Below are 15,667 nucleotides of genomic sequence, written 5' to 3' on the forward strand. Positions count from 1 at the left end.
CAGGGGAGATGAGTGCCTCCGTAAGTAGCAGGAGCCTCAGCTGGCCGGTACCTCAGCTTGAGCCAGGCCCCTGGGAAGAGAGTAGCGTCACCTGGATTTTCTAATCCATTTGTGCCAACTGCTGGCTTCCTAAAAGAGAGGTCAGGGCCATAAGAGGCTTGCAAGAGAAACATTTAGGTTGCATGGAGCTTTTCTCATAGCCCACCTGGAGTGTGAGACAACAGTGTATAGTATAGAGAGATATTTGACTTGGGCTGGAGTCCTGCCTTTGTGCTTTAATTTTTTTGACTTTGGGCAAGTTTTGACAACCCATTTCGCTTAGCTCATTTTTTTATAAATGGGCTAAGACCAACCTCATTTTGATGATATAAGTAGGTTCATGTAGTAAAAAAGATAATATCTACCATTTATTAAGTGCCTCTCTGTGTCAGATACTCATAATAGCACTTTATATGAGTTAACTCAATTAACACTAACCACAGCATAAAAAAGGTGCTATTATTATCATCAGCATTTTACAGGTGAGAAACAAAAGTATAGACAACTACGATATTTATCCACAGTCACTGAGCAGCAACCAGAGAAGCTGAAGCATGAGACTAAGCAGCCCAACTCCCAGCCTGTGCTCCTAAACACTGGTATTTACTGAACTTGCATAAGTAAATAAATAAATATATATATATATATGAGGTAAAATATATATACATATGAGGTAAAATATATGTGTGGGTATACACACTCAGATATATATATATATATATATATATATATATATTATATATGTATATATATACATACATATATATTATATATAAACATACATATATTATATATATATACACACACACACATATATATATATATATATATATATATATATATATATATATATATATACTTTTTTAAATAGGAAAAACCTTTTCTAACACCCCCGCCCCTGGCTATTTTTTTTTTTTTTTTTTTTTTGAGATTGAGTCTTCCTCTGTTGCCCAGGCTGGAGTGCAGTGATGCTATCTTGGCTCACTGCAACCTCCAACTCTCAGGCTCAAGTAATTCTCATGCCTCAGCCTGTAGCCGGGATTACAGTTGTGCCACCACACCTGGCTAATTTTTTGTAGAGATGGGGTTTCACCATGTTGGCCAGGACAGTCTTGAACTTCTGACCTCAAGCACTTCACCCACCTTGGCTTTCCAACGTGCTGGGATCGCAGGCGTGAGCCCCTGAACAGGACATTTCTAACCTCTTCTTTGGGAATGTGTGTGCTGTGGCTAAATGTAAGGAATCTGGGATGACCTGATAACAGTCCTTACCCAGGTCTGGACTGGTAGGTCTAGGTCCTAGTTTTGGCTCTGGCCAGCTTTGTGACCTTGGGCAAGGCAGTTTCACCTTTCTGAGTCCCACATTTCTCCTGTGTAAAATGTTGAGGGCGTGTACTAGTTAACTTCCAAAGCCCTTTCCGGCTCTCACATTCCTTATGTCTATGATTCTGTGATTAAGGTCCTGGAAGGTTAAGTACTGATAAAAGCGCCATTAAGATCTGTATACTCAGCCCTGGCAGTCGTCTGTTACCTAAGATACCTGGGCCCAGCAGTTATAGGGTGGGGGCTGGGGACAGGGTGGGTGGACGAGAAAGGCTCCTTGTCTGACAATTGTGTGTATTGACTGTAGACAGCAGAGGACTGCCCAGCACTGTGCCGTGTAACTGAGTATCCTCTGATTTCTGGGCTGTGATCTACTAAGGCTGACCATCAAAGGCTGTTCCCAACAAGAGAACCTTGTGCAGTAAGTTCCTCAGGCAAGAAGCGAGATAATTGAGACAGGATTGAATGGATCTCAGGCAGAGAAACTTGGGGGACAGATCAATGTAACTGATGAACTGGTTGACCCAAGGCCTCTCTGTCTATCATTTTTTGACCTCAGGTCAGAGCAATAGAAAGGGGGAAAGCTCACAACACAGCTCCTGCCATGAAGTCCTGGAGAAGAATAAGTGACTGTTTGTCCCACGTGGTTTAGTCATTCACCTGCCTGAAGGCAGAGTGCTGGGAGTCTGGGGTCCATGACCTGCTGGGACACACTTCGGGCTGCATTTTTTCCCCGTTCTAATGTCTCAGCTCTCAGGGATCTGCTTTTCCTGGTGCCAAACAGTATGGGTAAAATTTTATCCCTCCTCTGTGCACCCCTACAAAACAAATATGATGAGAAGTTAATATTTTCCAAATGATGACCTAACCTTTGTTCATTAATTGAGCTCCTATTGCCTTCCAGGTACTGTTAGAAGCCAGCAAGATGCCTAGATGACTGAGACAGAGTCCTTGCCCTCCATGAAGTGACTGTTCATTATAAAACCCTAAAGCTGGGTTCTTAGAGGCTACTGCAACAGCAACAACCCTGTGTGAGTGTTTATCATATGCCAGGCTCTGATATACTTTTAGCTCTCTCATGGGAAAGTGCCTGACTACTGGCTTGGCCCGCCCCATGTCTGTGTGACTGTGGGCAAGTCATTTACTTTCTTTTTCAGTTTCAATGTCTAAAACTGTAATCTGGGGATAATAGATGTAAAACAGCTTAGAAGTATATACTTTTTAATGACTCTTTTAGTGTCAATGGAGGATTTGTGAGCAAATGCATACAAAGCACAAGGCAAACAGAAGGTATTTAGTAAGTGGCCATGTGATTATTGATAGAGTATGGGTTTCTTCCTGTTCCTCCAGGGCAAGACTGACAGGTATCCTATTACCCTTGCATCTTCAGAGCTTAGAGCAGAGCCCTGAAAACAGCAGGTGCTCACTCACTTTATATGATCAAAGGCACTCTCCACAGGGAAAGTCAAATCATCATGGGTATTTATGAATTACAAAATCCATAAAGTTAAACTAGGAGAAATGAACAAAAACACACTAATCGTAGAGGTCCTTAATGACCCCTTGGCTCATGGCAGAGCAGCTGGACAGAAAAAAAAAATTAAAAAAAAAAAAAGCAAAGATTCAGAAGCCCTGAAAAAATAATGAATATAAAGAAGATCAAATCGATACAATATTCTGTCTTCACATTGGGAAGACAGAAACATCTTCTTTCAAGAAACCATGGGACATTGACAAAAATAACCACAGATAAGCCTCAATAAATCTTGAAAGGAGGCAGTACGGATGACATTGAATTCAGTGAAACTACAAATTTAAGACAAAAAGGCAAAGTATAAATTACTTGTGTAAGAACTCTCTCAACTCTTGGGTCTAATCAAAAGGGAAATTGTATGATAGCAATAAATGTTCCATTACCCAGAGCCACACAGCTAACAGTGACAGAGCTGAGGCTGCTAGAACCTGGGTCTCCTGTCATCCAGTCGCGAACTGGCTTGAGATTCCGGACAAGTCTCTCTGAGCCTCGATTTCCCCTTCTGTCAAGTAGCCTCGAAGGTCCCCCGGGCTCGGTTCGGTGGTGAGTTTGAGGCGTGTGGGGGAGGGGAGGGAGCGTGCGCGAGACGCGGGAGCCGCTACTGCTTTCTGCGAAGTCGGGGAGGGTGCGGGCGTTGGGAGGCGGCAGCAGAGGGCGCTGGGTCGCCGGCCTGGGCCGCGTCTGCCATTGGTCGGGGCTGGGGCGCTGGGTTGGAGAGTTAGTGGAAAGTGACAAGTTGAGCGAGAGAGGGAGCGCGGAGAGCGGGAGCAGCCGCTGCCGCTGCAGCCGCCGCCGAGGGAGCCCAGGGACGGCAGCGCCTGAGCGCAGGGTGCGCTCTTCTGGGAGTCCGAGCCTGGGCCACTCACACCCGCTGGTGCGACCCGGTCAGCCCGGGACTGACCCGCCAACCCAGGCGAGGCTGCAGCCAGAGGGCTGGGGAGGGATCGCGCTCGCGGCATCCAGAGGCGGCGGGGCGGAGGCGAGGCAGCAGGTTAGAGGGACAAAGAGCTGTGCAGACGCCCCCGGCGTCCCGCGAGCGCCAGCGGCCGGGACGAGGCTGCCAGGAGCCCGGCGAGAGCCCGTGGATGTTCTGCGCGCGGCCTGGGAGCCGCCACCGCCGCCGCGAGAGGAGGAATGCACCGGCCGCGCCGCCGCGGGACGCGCCTGCCGCTTCTGGCTCTTCTGGCCGCGCTGCTGCTGACCGCGCGCGGGGCTGCTGCCCAAGGTAAGAGGCGCCCGCCGGCCCCCGTCGACCCCGACCCCCTGGCCCGCGGCCACCCTCCCGTCGGCCAGCCGGACGCGGGACACGCAGGAAGCGCCGCGCTGGCTCCGGGCGCGCCCGGCCACCCGCCACGGGACTCGCCAGCGCCGCCAGGCCAGGGTTTGCCCCGGAGCCCCGCGGCGGGCCGGGGAGCGCCCAGGGACTGGTTCCTCGGCGCACAGCAGCGGTTGTCAGCGCTGACAGGAAGCGTGGAGGGGTTTGGGGGTCCTGGGGTGATCGGGGTACTTCCGTGCAGTGCGTCCCCTCATGTCTCCCCAGACCCCTAGCGCGCCCGGCTGGTGTTCAGGCAAGTCTATCCTGCCCCCAAGTTGCAAGCCGGCCCGGAAGGCGCGGTCCGGGAGGGAATTTGGATCTTCTGTGGTACCCGCCAGAGCCCAGGCGGCTCGCGGACCGACGCAAACAAAAGCCCTGTCCTCCTAGGGCTCCGGCGGCCTCGCATCGCCACCGCTCCCGGCCCTCCGGCCCTCCCGAGGGTCACCATGGAGGCCAAAACGTGTGCGCCGCTGCAGCCGCTGCCACTTTGTGCAAAATGTGCTGTCAGAGGCGGCCTGCGGCTCCAAAGTGCTTTAGTTGTGCACGCGCGCGCGCGCGCGCGCGCGTGTGTTTGCGTGTTGCAAACTAGAGGGGGAAAAGCCATCTAATGCATACTTGATTTTGGTAATCCCCAAAGACAATCGCAACGGTTAGAGAAAGACTTCACCGCAAGCCCCAGCGTCTTAGTTCGCTGCGGGAAGCTGGGGTCCTTGCTGCGTCTGAGCGGGTACACAATGAGAGGGAAGAGCCCGGCTGCGCCTGTGGAGACAACCGATTCATTCTTTGGAGGTTGGAGGGGGAAAGTTGATTAAAGTCTCCGGGGTCTCGGGCCTCACTTTTAACATGCATCCCTTGAGGGGGTGAGAAGCCCCTAGATGCTGCCCTCCCCCACTCCCAGCCCTAAACCTAAGCGGAGAAATAGGTCTCTGCTCTTTTATCATGCATCTTTCATTTTTAAGTTAGCACTGTGTTTAGGAAAAGAAAAGGCTCTGCACTACTTAGCAGTTGAGAGAAAGATGAATTCGCTACAAGACCACGAATACAGAATTAGTTTTTACTAAAAGTTAGCTGCCTTTCTTGGTAGAAAACACACTCTGGAAAGAAGCTGCGTGTGAATTTTGATTTCTTGGAGATGGTTTTTGGGAAGCTAGAGTAGTATTTTCTGAGGATGATTTCTGAAACTGATCCTACAATGTGGTCTTGCTAATCTGGAAGCTCCTGGGGGTAAATAGGGCTTCTAATTGTAATTAAGATGTACAACAGCAGGGAGTGTACCTTCCGATGAAAAATCCTAATGAAATGTAAACAGCTTGGTCACATAGATGTTTTGCTTGATGATGCCAAACATCTGGCCCTGCGCCACAACACCTGGGTGAAAAGTAAAAATGGGCCATACTGCCTATGTAATGTAAACATCCTTCTGAAGTTGGATTGCCCAGCAAATTGAGGTGGAGATAAGCAGGGTGATTCTAACTAAGGTGGGACTTTGATTAATTCAGTTATTTCCTCTGTGGACTCCTTTACTTTGTACTTTTCTTCAGTGGTTGCTTTCAGATCATAGCCTCTTGGGGAGGTGGGGGCCTCTTGTCTTTAAATAAATGGCCCTGCAATGATTTCCCTCACTGTAAGAAACCCTTGTTATCAGCAGCCACCCCAATTCTGTCTCCTTTGACTGTTTATAGCCTTTTAGAATTGTTTAAAAAGGGTATTTTCTATTCCATACTCTTTAGTAGTGAGCTCAAATCTGTTATTACTGTCTTATTTGTTGTTTTACAAATACCTTTCCATTTCTGTGAATGTTTAATTTTTTCTCTGGGGTCGAGACTTCTGGTGGAACTGACATTTACTTTCTCTTCTTGGATTCAAGGTTCCTAAGGTAGCCCAGCCAGTGGCTCAGGAAATCAGCTTAAGGGGAGACATGTTTCATGTATTTATTTAAAAAGATACAAAGCATTTCTCCCATCATTTTTCTATTTTGTTAGCCAGGAGAAGAAAACCTTTACATTTGTTTTTTTCTGGTCTGTCCGTTGTTGATTTCTTCTCTACCTCCCTCCTATGCAAAGAAGCTTACCTTATAACCACACCCAAGCCCGGGGCTTTAGGAACTTACCTGGCCTGTCTCAGAATCCTGTAGATTCTGTGGTTTGGCTGCTTGGAGCCAGAGGGAGGTGGCCTGCTACTGTGTTTGCTATCATTTTGTAAATCTTCCACTGCCATTTAAATAGGTGTTTGTCTGTACTTTTAGAATAGGAGTCTCTTGAGGGCAATAAGACTGTCAGCGTTTCCAGTGAAAACACTGAGAACCCAAGTCCACTTAGTCCCAACTTTATTAGAGATGTCTGAAAATCTTCCCTGGCTGGCTAGGGGGAGCCACACCAAGGTGGGTTGGGCAAAGGGTGTGGTCAAACTGCCTCCATCAGTTTTGGAAATATTTAATTTCCAATATTGATTCAGCATACTTGGTGGGCTGTTTTGCTACTCTGATGCCTGGGATTATCTGCCTGATATTTAGTTAGGGATCAGCTTTGCCCTACAGCATCCTTCCTCTTCTGTATCATGAGCATAGGCCCCCAGTTAGACTTTTGGAAAGTTTCTAAAAGTGTCACTTGCTCTGAAATTAGTATCAGGTTTGGCTGTGGTTTGACGGTGAACATCTACCCGATTTCAAATATCTTTTAAAATTGTACACAGCATCCTATGGAGAATGGAACACTTTGTAAGCTATATGTACTTTGATATAAATGAATATGTACAGATATATGGCGCATATATATATATATATATACACACACACACACATATATATGTACACAAACACATATATAGTAAGTGGTCCTAGATTTTCGTTGAATGAGTAGAGAATAACTATTTTGCTTGTATGCAAAATTCTGATATTTGCTTTGCTCAGTAAAAATGCAACATGGCATATTTTCAAGGATTTTTCCTTTCTTGTCCCATCTTCTAGTATGAAAGAAGTGTAGCAGAACTTGACAGTACAGCTTAAGGGTTACAAGTACAGGCTTTGGCATTTAACAGACCTGGATTTGAATCTTTTCTCTTTTGTATAATGGGTATGTCAGTTGTTTTTTCTGAGCCTTATGAGAGTGTTATGAGATTTAAGTGAAGCCATGCCTGGAGAGAAGCACCCAGCCTAGAAGTGAGTGCATGAAATTAACTTGGGGTACATGAAATTAAGCACATGTGAACTCCCAGAAATAATATAGAAAATTTTATGTGCATTTTTATGGTTCTGTATTTATAGCTATAGCTATAATCTGATTTTTCCAAGAAAAGTGTCCACCCCTGAAAGACAGGAACTGCTGACTTGGAGTGTTTGATGCCTGAAGCAATAGGTTTGCTTTCCTGGAGAGGTTGAAAGGGGTTGAGTGTTGGTGGCCAGTTCTAGGCCTTAGCCTCTACCTCTCACCTCCCAGTTTCCCTTCCACCAGGCAGGCTGTTAACTGGGCCTGAGAGAAGCTGAAGAATTGTGCCAAGTCCTTGTCACCTCAACTAAGAAAATATGTCCCTGAATCAAGCATTCTGAGATGCAGTTTGTGCAGTTTATTTAACAAACACTTATTTAATCCTTGCAATGGGCCAATCACTCTTCTAAGCCTTTTGCAAGTGTTAACTCACTGAATCCTCACAACAACTCTATAAGGGAGATGGCATAATTAGCTCATTTTACAGATACATAAAGAGAGGTTAAGTTACTTTCTTTAGATTACACTGCTAAAAAGTGGCATTACTGGGCTTATAGGCCCTAACAGTTCATGCTATTACTTTAATGGCTGTCCTAGACATTATCTCCTTGTTTAATTCTTACAATTTACATTCTTGTAATGGATGGAACAAAGGTGGTATTTTCCAAAGTTTTCCAATAGCAGCAAAGGGAAGCTTGCTTAGCCATGATCTAGAGGTTATGAGAAATTATTGGAGAGAGACAATTTCAATTTCCTTCCAGTGCTGGAATTCCGTAAGACGGTCTTGCTGAAACTCAGAGATAGACTGGAAGCACCTTGTTGGATGGCCTGGACTTTTGGTTCTGCAATAATTACATTTTTGTAATGAGCTTCAACTTTGCTGTGGTTTGAGAAGTGTGCTTGCCAGTTCCTTCCACCTATCAGTGAGATATATTTTGATGAAATGATTTTGTATTTGCATCTTGGTGGACAAGTAGGGTGAGGAGGGGGTGATTTATTAGAGTGCTCTCTAGTGGGACAGCCAGCTTGCCAGCTCAAGGTCCCAGTGAGGACCAGACCCTGGCAAATCCAGCCCCAGCTGAGAAACACTCAAGTCTTCAAGGCCTCTTTCTCAAACAGAAGGGCCTCAGCCAGGCTTCACCCATTCCCTGGGGTGTGACAGGAGAAACTGTTCTGTAGACACTCGAAGAGAAAGGAGAGTCTGAGAAAGTTCTCTGGAGTTGAAGGAGGAGGAGGGGATGGGGGCAACTCTTCGAAAATCCTTAACTAAATGCAGCTGCTTGTTACACGGAGACTGACTTGCATGCCAGGAATATCTAAAAAGCTAACGAATACAAAATAAAAATAAACAGCAGTAAAAAGGCTCTCTCTTTGTTGCAGTAAGCTCGGTTGGGGTTTTCAGTTTGTTTAGGAATGGGATAATTGTGGCATCCACTTTATTTTGGTAAGGCAGTGAAACGTGGATTAATGTTATGTCATTGGGATGCTACCAGCACCTGAACTTTTTCCTGCATCCCCCCTCCCCGTCCGCAGCTGCACCTCCCAGAACACCCAGGCATGGACACCCATAGGGCCTGAGTCCCAAACAGTTGCCCCTGAGTGAATTACACTGGAAGAGGGCAGATAATTTAATGGGATAATCTTGGCAGGGCCAGCAAATTTCACACCTCATCTCTCACTAATAGAAAGGCAGCAGAAGGCTACAACATCCTCAGATGAAAAGGTTGTATAAAAAGGCTCTGCTTAAGAGTAACTGTCTGTCCATAAATAAGGTTTTGTAGAGTCTTGATCCAAAAGCTGTTATTAAATACTGATAAGCCAAGCCTCATAATGTTTGGTCTCCTTACATTTCCTTTTTCCCCCTTCTCTCCATAGAACTATAGATTTTTTTACTTTTTTAAGAGAGAGAAGGGGGCTAAAATATCAACAGTCCAAACTTCGTTTTTTTCAAGTATATCTATACAGGATGAACATTCTTTGATAGCTGTTTAAAGAGGTGGCATGGAGTAATGGAAATAGAATGGGATTTGAGCCTGATAGGGAATGGGGGTTTGAATTGGGGCTTTGCTGCCTACTTGGGCAAAGTTACCTAATCTTTTCAGTCTCTGTTTTCTTTTCTATAAAATGGGAAGAGCAATAATATGTGATTTCCTGGGGGGTTTTGTGAGAATAAAAGAATGTTATGAACCTATAGCACCTAACACAGCGCCATGGACTTAGTGAACATGAAGTATGTTAGCAACCATCATTTTCAAGGGCTTACAGGAGAAATCTGAAAATTTCGCTTCAGAACAATGGTCCTGCTGCAAGATAGCAACCAAGGCTCAGAGAATAGCAAGTTTTACAAGGTTTTAGGACTCTAGAGTGCTTTGTTTTATAGGGAGCATGCAGACACTCTAGATCTGAGCAGTACCCAGGCCAGTGCTGGGGACCTGGATGGAAGGGATTCCACAGTGCAGTTTTGCAAAGCCTTAAAACAAAGGCTTTCTTCAGAACAGCAAGCTCTTTGGGGAAGAGCCACCCCTCCTGGGTGCTTGGTGTAATTCCAGAATCCTACAATGGGGAATGTTACATTTCAGGGACCTCCACTTGTAATCTGACCGTTTTTAGCTTCAATATCCAAATAATCTTTCTGAGCACAACTTGAAAGAGAAGGATAATGGCCAGAGGAAAGGATCCTGAGGTGCTCTGTTTGCCATTTAAATTTTCTAAGTAGAAGAAAGAAAGTTCATGTTTCCCAAAGAGAGAAGAGTAATGAAGTGTGTGGGAAGGGGGAGGGGTGATAAAAAGGACTTCTAAAGACAAAGCAGAGTTTGGGTTTGTTATTTTTATTTTTTAACAGTGAAGCTTGTCACTCAGTGTATTTCAACTAACATTTATTATATATTTATCACATACAAGATATAGTATTCATGTCCAGGAATAAAATATTATCTTTCCCCTCAAGGAGAGAGAAGGAGAAAAATTCTCACTTTTTCGAGCACCTGCTGTATGCCAGTATCTTTATTTTTTTAAGCTACTTATGCTTCTCAGCACTCTTTAGAATTTGGACTTCTGATCCTATTTTACAGACAAGGAAATCGAGGCTCAGAAAGGTAAGTGTCTCAGCCAACCTCATACAATTATTAAATTGGGATTTGGGATTTGAATCTAGGTATTTGGACTCTCAGGTGTGTGCTCTTTTTGTGATCCTTAAAGTGTGATTGAGGAGACACCAATGAGCAGATGTGTAACCTCCACACGCAACTATCTCTCCCACAAGTGAATTACAGGAAAAGATTGTAGAAAAAATGCTGTGGGAACATGGGAAGAATACATTAATTCTCAGGGGATTAGAGGGTCAGAGGAAGAACAGGAGTGCCTCCTTCATAGGCTTATGTGATGAGTCAATGAAATAATTCATGGAACACACTCAGACCATGCCACACACACATAGTGAGCGCTCAGTGAGTGTTCTGCTCTAGTTCTATAGTCAGCGAGAGGCCTGGTCAGAATCTGTCTGCCTCTAAAATCCATGTGCTCTTGCTCCACTGTGCACTTTTTCAACAGACACGTAGTTGTTGGAAAAGTAAGTAACTGTAGTCACCAAATGAAAGGGAAGACACCAATACAGTTGCTCTTATGTCTTCTTCACCTGCCCTAATCCTGGCTTTTAGGACATGACTCTGCTTTGGGTATGGGAGGGGATTTTTATAGGCGTGGAGAGAATCAAGAGGTCTCATCATGAACTACGGCACTCCTAGAACTCAGGCCAGGATTTACCACCTGCCCTCATTCATTCATTGAACATACAGTTTCTTTTTTTTTTTGAGACGGAGTTTCACTCTTGTTACCCAGGCTGCAGTGCAGTGGCATGATCTCGGCTCACCGCAACCTCCGCCTCCTGGATTCAGGCAATTCTCCTGCCTCAGCCTCCTGAGTAGCTGGGATTACAGGCATGCGCCACCATGCCCAGCTAATATTTTGTATTTTTAGTAGAGACGGGGTTTCACCATGTTGACCAGGATGGTCTCGATCTCTTGACCTTGTGATCCATCCGCCTCTGCCTCCCAAAGTGCTGGGATTACAGGCTTGAGTCACTGCGCCCGGCCGAGCATACAGTTTCTATGTGCTTACAGTGAACCAAATATTCTGATAGTCTCACTGGAGATATAAAGATGAATAAGGTTAGGTCATTGTCTTGGAGGGCTTTACAGTAGCAGATTTATGGCAGAGATTGCTAGCTGATCCCCAAATATGTTTCCATCTCTTCCGGTCACATGACAACATTTCTCAGCTTTCTCACAGTTGAAGCCATGTGACTAAATACTAGCCAATGAAATGAAATTGGAGGTAATTGTTGTCACTTGTAAGCTTGACCCTTAAAAAACTCCCTGAGGCAGAATCACTATGATCCTTCTTTGGTGGCTTGGCAACCTTAGAAGTCATGTGTTGAAAGTGACACAACATGGAAAGAGCGTGAGATTCTCCCTTAATCACTGTGTGGTGGAAGCCACACTTGTTTAGGTTTTGTGTGAACCAAAAACAAATGTCTATTGTTAAGGCTGAAATTTTGACAATTGTTGTTGTTATAGCTGCTAATGTTACCTTAAGTAACATGAGGTTGTAAATCACAGTGTGTGGTGAGATCAATTTAGTGGGTTAGGACCAGCATTTTTAGATAGAATAAAATAGAAAACTAGTTTGTGTCTGACCACTTCATGCAGAGCCTGGGGCTCCATCCAGTAAATTAAACCCCTTCCCAAATAATTTATGACACCTGTAGGGTTCCTCTAGCACTGCGGAGAATCTGGAAGAACTAAGGCTGGCCTTAGCCCTTGTGGAGTTTACCTTTTAGGGGCAATAAAATAGGCACTTTATACAGCCAGTGAATACAGAGTTGGCAGTTATATATGCCGAATCCCGAGAAGGGAGAGGTCTTTTGGGAGGAAGTAGATATGATTTGAGCCTTGAAGGAAGGATTGAGAGGGTACGGGATTGAAGGATGGGAGACGAGAAGAGGAGTTGGACGTTCCACTGCTGGGAAAGGGCTGGAGTGCCACAGCAGCCTGCAGCTGCTCTGGTGTCTCCATGGACTTGCTGAGACTATTCTGGGTTCTTAGACCAGGCCTTCACTGTGGAATAAAGCTGGTCTTCAGGGGATGGGAGAATGAAGAAAAGAAAGACAGCGTTGAATGAAGTCTGTTGTGTTTTTAGCATATGAAGAGCGGAGGAGGAGAGGGAAGGAAGCAGTTTCACCGGGAGCCTGAAGACTTATCTTTCTTCCCAAAGGGTGTCCTAGGGAGTTAAAAATGTGGTGCATTTCAGGGCTGCTTGTCAAAGGTATATGATTGTGTCTTATTCTCTCTGCTGGGACTGTTTTGTCTTCTAGTGCAAACTAGTTAATTCTAGTCCCCCTCTTGCCTGCTTGATGAAAATTATGATAGTAGACTAATAATTAACACACAGAGTATACTGTGAGCCAAGTAAGCACTATTCTAAGTTCTGTAAGTGTTTTAACTTGCATAGTCTTCAGGTCAACCCTGTGAGGTAAGCCAGAGTTCTAGGAGCATTATAGTTCACTATTAGGCATCTTGATTCTCTCCAGCTCCCCACCTGTGTGAATTTCCTACCATGCCCAAAGCAGAGTCCAGTCTAAAAGCCAGGATTAGGGCAGGTAGAGATAAAAGAGCAACTGTCTTTCTTGGTGTCTTCCCTTCCATTTGGTAACTACACAACTACTTACTCTACAACGACCACATGTCTGTTGAAAAAGTGCACAGCAGAGCAAGAGTATACGGGCTTTAGAAGCAGATTCATGCTGACCAGGCCTCTCACTGGCTGCAGAACACTCCTTGAACACTCACAATGCATGTGGCTAGGTCCTCAGTGTGTTCCATGATATCCCCATTTTCCAGATAAGGAAACTGAGGCACAGAGAAGATAAGTAACCTGCCCAAGACCACACAGGGAGTTAAATGGGAAAACTAGGATTCGAACCTACGTATCCTGAGGCCTGAGTTTTGTTCTTAATCATTATGCCATACTGCATTGCCCTTCTTTAATGTTTCTCAAGGGCAGGGGACTTTCTTATGCTCTGTGAAGGTTAACAGGGAGTTAAATGGGAAAACTAGGATTTGAACCTACCTATCCTGAGGCCTGGGTTTTGTTCTTAATCATTATGCCATACTGCATTTCACTTTTTTAAAACTCTGTCTGATGATTAAAATTCTGAGTAAGATCCCAGCCAAATAGCTGAGTCAAAATAATTATAATTAAATCCTCCATTTGTATAGGGCTTTGCAGCTTACAAAGTCATTTATGTACAGTATTACCTTTAATTTTCCAAAAAAATACAGTGAAATAGGATTTATTTCTCTCTCCCTTTTAAAATTAGGCGAGTGAGTTTGGCAGCTCATGCAAGGTCACTCTGTAGCTGTCGGAGCCAGTCTAAAACCCAGCTCCTTCAACTTAGAGCCCATTAAACTTTCTGCTCTAAAAGACTACTTTTGTATGGAATTTGTGCCTCTAATATACAGATATAGGACTATTTTCACTATTGTTTCACCAGCAGGTGAATTTGCCTGATTTTCACTTGTTTCATCCACAAAAATCCTTAAATAGCTGTTGTTTTTAGAAATAGTTGAAAGGCGTTTGTAGATGGGACCCGGTGCTGGGATTTCTGCAACCTAAAACAGGAGTTTCCTAAGTGGTTGGTGATTGTGTCAGGGAGAGGAGCCAGGGAGAGAAGGGCTTTGGCATCAGATGGACTAGGCTTGGTAATGCTCTGCCAGGTCAGCAAACTACATAACCTCTGAGACTGACTTTCCCCACCTGTAAAATGGGAGCCATAATGGTGCCTACCTTTGCAGAATGAGAAGGACCATGGGCAGTGTTTGGCACAGTGCCTGGGCCATAGTTGGTGGTTGGTGTGTGATCGAAGCTACACCTCCGAATGGAATGGAGAGCAGCAATCCTTCATTTAAGATTTTTCACAGGATGGGCTGGGGCAAAATTGCTAGTTCTCAGCACCTTGTTAGGCATGATTTTATAATACAGTCATCTCTGAGGCGGACTTTCTTAGCACCTGGAAGTCTTAGGTTATAATTATATTAATGTTTCTCAAGGGCAGGGACTTTCTTATGCTCTGTGGACGTTAAACATCATAAGGTAAAAATAGAACATGCTGCCTGAAATCCTAGATATCTTTGAAAGGCTCTTATCTGTTCTTCAAGGGATATTGACACCATTTCCGGATGGGTTTAGACAATGTACATGAAACTAACTTATTCTATTTTTCTCCATAAGACAGATTATACCCTTGCCTCTAGGATTTAATGCCAACTGGGGTATTTCATAGTTTTTTCATAATTTCCACACCCCCTGGAGGGTATTGGCTGCTTTTCTTTTTCCTGCCTGGACTTTCAGTGTGGTGATGGAAGGTATTAGCTCTTCATATGCCTACCTTAAAGAAGTAATGCTTAACCTAGTCCTGACTGTTTTATCTCCTCCCTTCAGAGAACTGTTGTGTGATGTATAGGGATTTTCAGTCCCAAGATATTGCCTGTTGGAGATTAACAAGCAGCAACAACTTTCAACGATGTTCTTAATCTACCAGTAATTTTCTTTCTTTTTCTCTGTGTGACTCATAGCGCTTTGCCCACTCACATCTGGCTGACTCCTCTTTCTCCTTTTTCGTGCGGACTGTGTCCCTAAGTCAAAGCATTGAAAGCTTTCCCTGTGACCAGATAGTCTTTGGTGGGTTAGAGTCTGCTGTCAGGGCCTCTCAGGGGACACTTGATAACTAATGTCCCTTTTCCCCACTGAGGCAGGGAGGAGCTGAACTGAGCATGTCCAGTTTGTGCTATCCAGCTCATCCATAAGTTGCAGCCTAGGATTGTGCTCCAAGCCCCTGCAAGAAGGTGTTAGTGAAGGTACAGAGAAAGTCCAGGACTTAACACTGATGAGTCTCCCTCCCAAGAAAGCAAGCACCAGGCACAGGGAATAAAGAAAGCATTTCCCCCCTTAACGCTGGCTACAACTTGATCTTTTTTTTTTTTTTTTTTAAGGAGTAGTTGTCAGATTTGATGGTCGTGTTGGGGTTAAAACTATATAGATAAGATGCTCAAAACCTTTTACAAATAATCCTCCCACATCTTTGCCTGAGGGCTCACATTTAGAAAGTTTCTTAGCCATTCTAGGATGTGGGTGAAAGTGGCTTCCCCCAGACTCATCAAATGCACAGAGCAATTGATCTGAGTGCTGGTGGATGGG

At 44.8% G+C, this 15,667-nt stretch overlaps 1 protein-coding gene across 1 annotated transcript in view; it reads left to right on the forward strand.

Moving 5' to 3' along the window:
• Window positions 1–3,590: 3,590 nt before the first annotated feature.
• The window catches only part of ROR1 (receptor tyrosine kinase like orphan receptor 1), a 415,703-nt gene continuing 403,626 nt past the window's right edge, over window positions 3,591–15,667 (forward strand). The window contains exon 1 of the mRNA XM_039474389.2: window positions 3,591–4,121. Within this exon, the coding sequence (XP_039330323.1) occupies window positions 4,031–4,121 (91 nt within the window). The 5' untranslated portion in view covers window positions 3,591–4,030. The remainder of the gene's footprint in view (window positions 4,122–15,667) is intronic.

Source organism: Saimiri boliviensis, chromosome 11 (assembly GCF_048565385.1).
Source record: "Saimiri boliviensis isolate mSaiBol1 chromosome 11, mSaiBol1.pri, whole genome shotgun sequence".
Taxonomy (NCBI): domain Eukaryota; kingdom Metazoa; phylum Chordata; class Mammalia; order Primates; family Cebidae; genus Saimiri; species Saimiri boliviensis.